Source organism: Galeopterus variegatus, unplaced genomic scaffold (genome assembly GCF_000696425.1).
Source record: "Galeopterus variegatus unplaced genomic scaffold, G_variegatus-3.0.2 Scaffold5466, whole genome shotgun sequence".
NCBI classification, from domain to species: Eukaryota; Metazoa; Chordata; class Mammalia; order Dermoptera; family Cynocephalidae; genus Galeopterus; species Galeopterus variegatus.
Window position 1 is genome coordinate 80,846 of NW_007731577.1, and position 2,225 is coordinate 83,070.

Consider the following 2,225-nt stretch of genomic DNA (forward strand, 5'->3'; position numbering starts at 1 on the left):
AACATTATTGTCTCAAGGAGAGCTACTCAGAGAGTCTTCAAAGACCCCTGGAGCTTCAAAGAGTCCCTTTACCCTCATCTTCTGCAATCAAAGCTTCTGGCTAGCAGAAACTGCAGACTTGGAACTAAGCAGATTCCACCCTTGCAAGCACAGTACAAGTCCTCCTGTTTTCCCCCCACATCAGTTAAAAGCACATTCATTCCTCCAGCTGCTCAGGTCAACATCCCAGAAAGCCATCCTTGGTCCCTCTCTTGCCCTTAGGGCCCACTCTATCACCTCAACTCATAAAATAGGCCCAGAATCTGTCCACCTTGCCCCCCCCCTCACCACCTCCCTAGTCCAACCACCGTCACCTCTCACCTGGTGACTTTTATAGGTTCCCAATGGGTCTCTCTTCTCCCACTCATTCCACAGCCTTCACCCAGGCTGAGCTTCATAAAGAATAAGTGAAATCATGTCCTTCCCCTGCTTATGCCACAGAGTCGCTTCTCAAGGGTATGAGAATAAAAACCCTCATTTCCCACCATCCTACCACTCAGCTCCAGCTGTGTTTCTGTTCTTCAAACATAAAGATCATTCCTCCCCTGCATAGCAGGGGCTTAACAAATGTGAGACAGAATGGAAATGTATTGGTCCCTTGGCACTGCCCAGGGTGTCCCCTCTGCCCAACACAGGTGTCAGCATCACTCATGCCCACTGGACAGAGCTAATTATTGGCTGAAAGCACCATGTGGGCAGGAACCACGTCCATTTCTGCCCAGGCTGTCTTCTCCTGCGCCTCACACAGACCTGCACACAGTAGGCCTTCAATAAATCCCTGATGAGTAAGTGAAGGAATACCAGCACATCCCCCAGGGCTGGCCCAGAGGGGGACCCAGCCCACCCAGAAAGCAGCAGTGCAGTACCTGAGCTGGTCTCCTCGCCCTCAAAGCCCCGTCGACTGGGCCTGGACGTCACTTGCTCAATGATCTGCCGCAGATGGTGCTTGAAGGTGGCGGTGTTCAGCTCCTCGTACTCGCAGCCCAGGGCTTCAGCTGCGTGGTTTGCCCACTCAAATCGCATGAACTGCTTCCGGCCCACTACGTAAGGGACAAAGCAGATGTGTGGCGGAAAGGTCCTGAGCACGGGTGGGTGGACACGCAAGAGGACCTTGGAGAATCTCACCACCCTCCTAACCTCCAGGCCACCCTCGCTCAGTAGGGAGCCTGAACAGCCACCCGGGCCTGGGCCTTTAGGGGATGGCCCCTGAGTAGGGGTCAGGTTTCCCAAGAGATAACTTATCTTACTTCCTCACCATTTACATTACTCCCTTTGTTCAAAGCAATTAAAAATATCATGGGGGAGCACTCTGAATGTGGAATTGGGGAATGGTGAGTAAAAGTAGGATTTATTCACCCACTATCCATTATTATCCATTCACTCACCCACTGTCCCCTGAGACCTACCTACTTCCTCATTCAACTTCCCACCCAGCCTCCTACCAGTCACATATCCAACCAGTTAACCACCCATCTGTTTATTCAATACGTATTTATTGACTTCCTACTACATGACAGGCACTGTGTTCGCCCCTAGGAGATCAGTGATGAGCAAGACANGACTTCCTACTACATGACAGGCACTGTGTTCGCCCCTAGGAGATCAGTGATGAGCAAGACAGACAAGACTCCTGTCCTTGTGGAGCTTACAGTCTATCGAGGGAATGAGACAATAAACAAGTTGACAAATAGATAAATAAAATCGTTTCAAGTGATAAAATTATAAAGCTTTCCCCCACCCTAAGGAAAAACCAAAATAGTGTGATGAGATAAAGAGAGGCTGAGGGAGTTGTTATATGACTATAGTAGTCAGAGGGAGCTCTCTCTGAAGACGTGATATTTGAACTGAGCTATGGAAGGTGAGAAGGAGCTGGCCACATAAGAAGCCAGGGAAGCACTTTAGAGGTAGAAGGAGGAGCCACTGCAAAGGCCCTGAGGCAGAAATGAGCATGGGTGTTAGAGAAATTCCAAGAAGGCCAGTGTGGCTGAAATGTAATGAGGGGTGCATACCAGACAGGGTTGAAGGATCAATGAGGAGCCACTCTTTGGACTATTGAGGCCATTTAAAATTAGCAACAGAGACTTCGTACAACATGGACAATGCTGGGCCGGCCCCGTGGCTCACTCGGGAGAGTGCGGCGCTGGTAGTGCCGAGGCCGCGGGTTCGGATTCTATATAGGGATGGCC

At 50.4% G+C, this 2,225-nt stretch overlaps 1 protein-coding gene across 1 annotated transcript in view; it reads right to left on the reverse strand.

The window, feature by feature from the left end:
• The window catches only part of LOC103604899 (unconventional myosin-XVIIIb-like), a gene marked incomplete at its 3' end in the record, with an annotated part of 141,367 nt that overhangs the window by 79,874 nt on the left and 59,268 nt on the right, over window positions 1-2,225 (reverse strand). Inside the window, exon 13 of the mRNA XM_008589473.1 lies at window positions 906-1,079. Coding sequence (XP_008587695.1) covers window positions 906-1,079 — 174 coding nt within the window. The remainder of the gene's footprint in view (window positions 1-905; window positions 1,080-2,225) is intronic.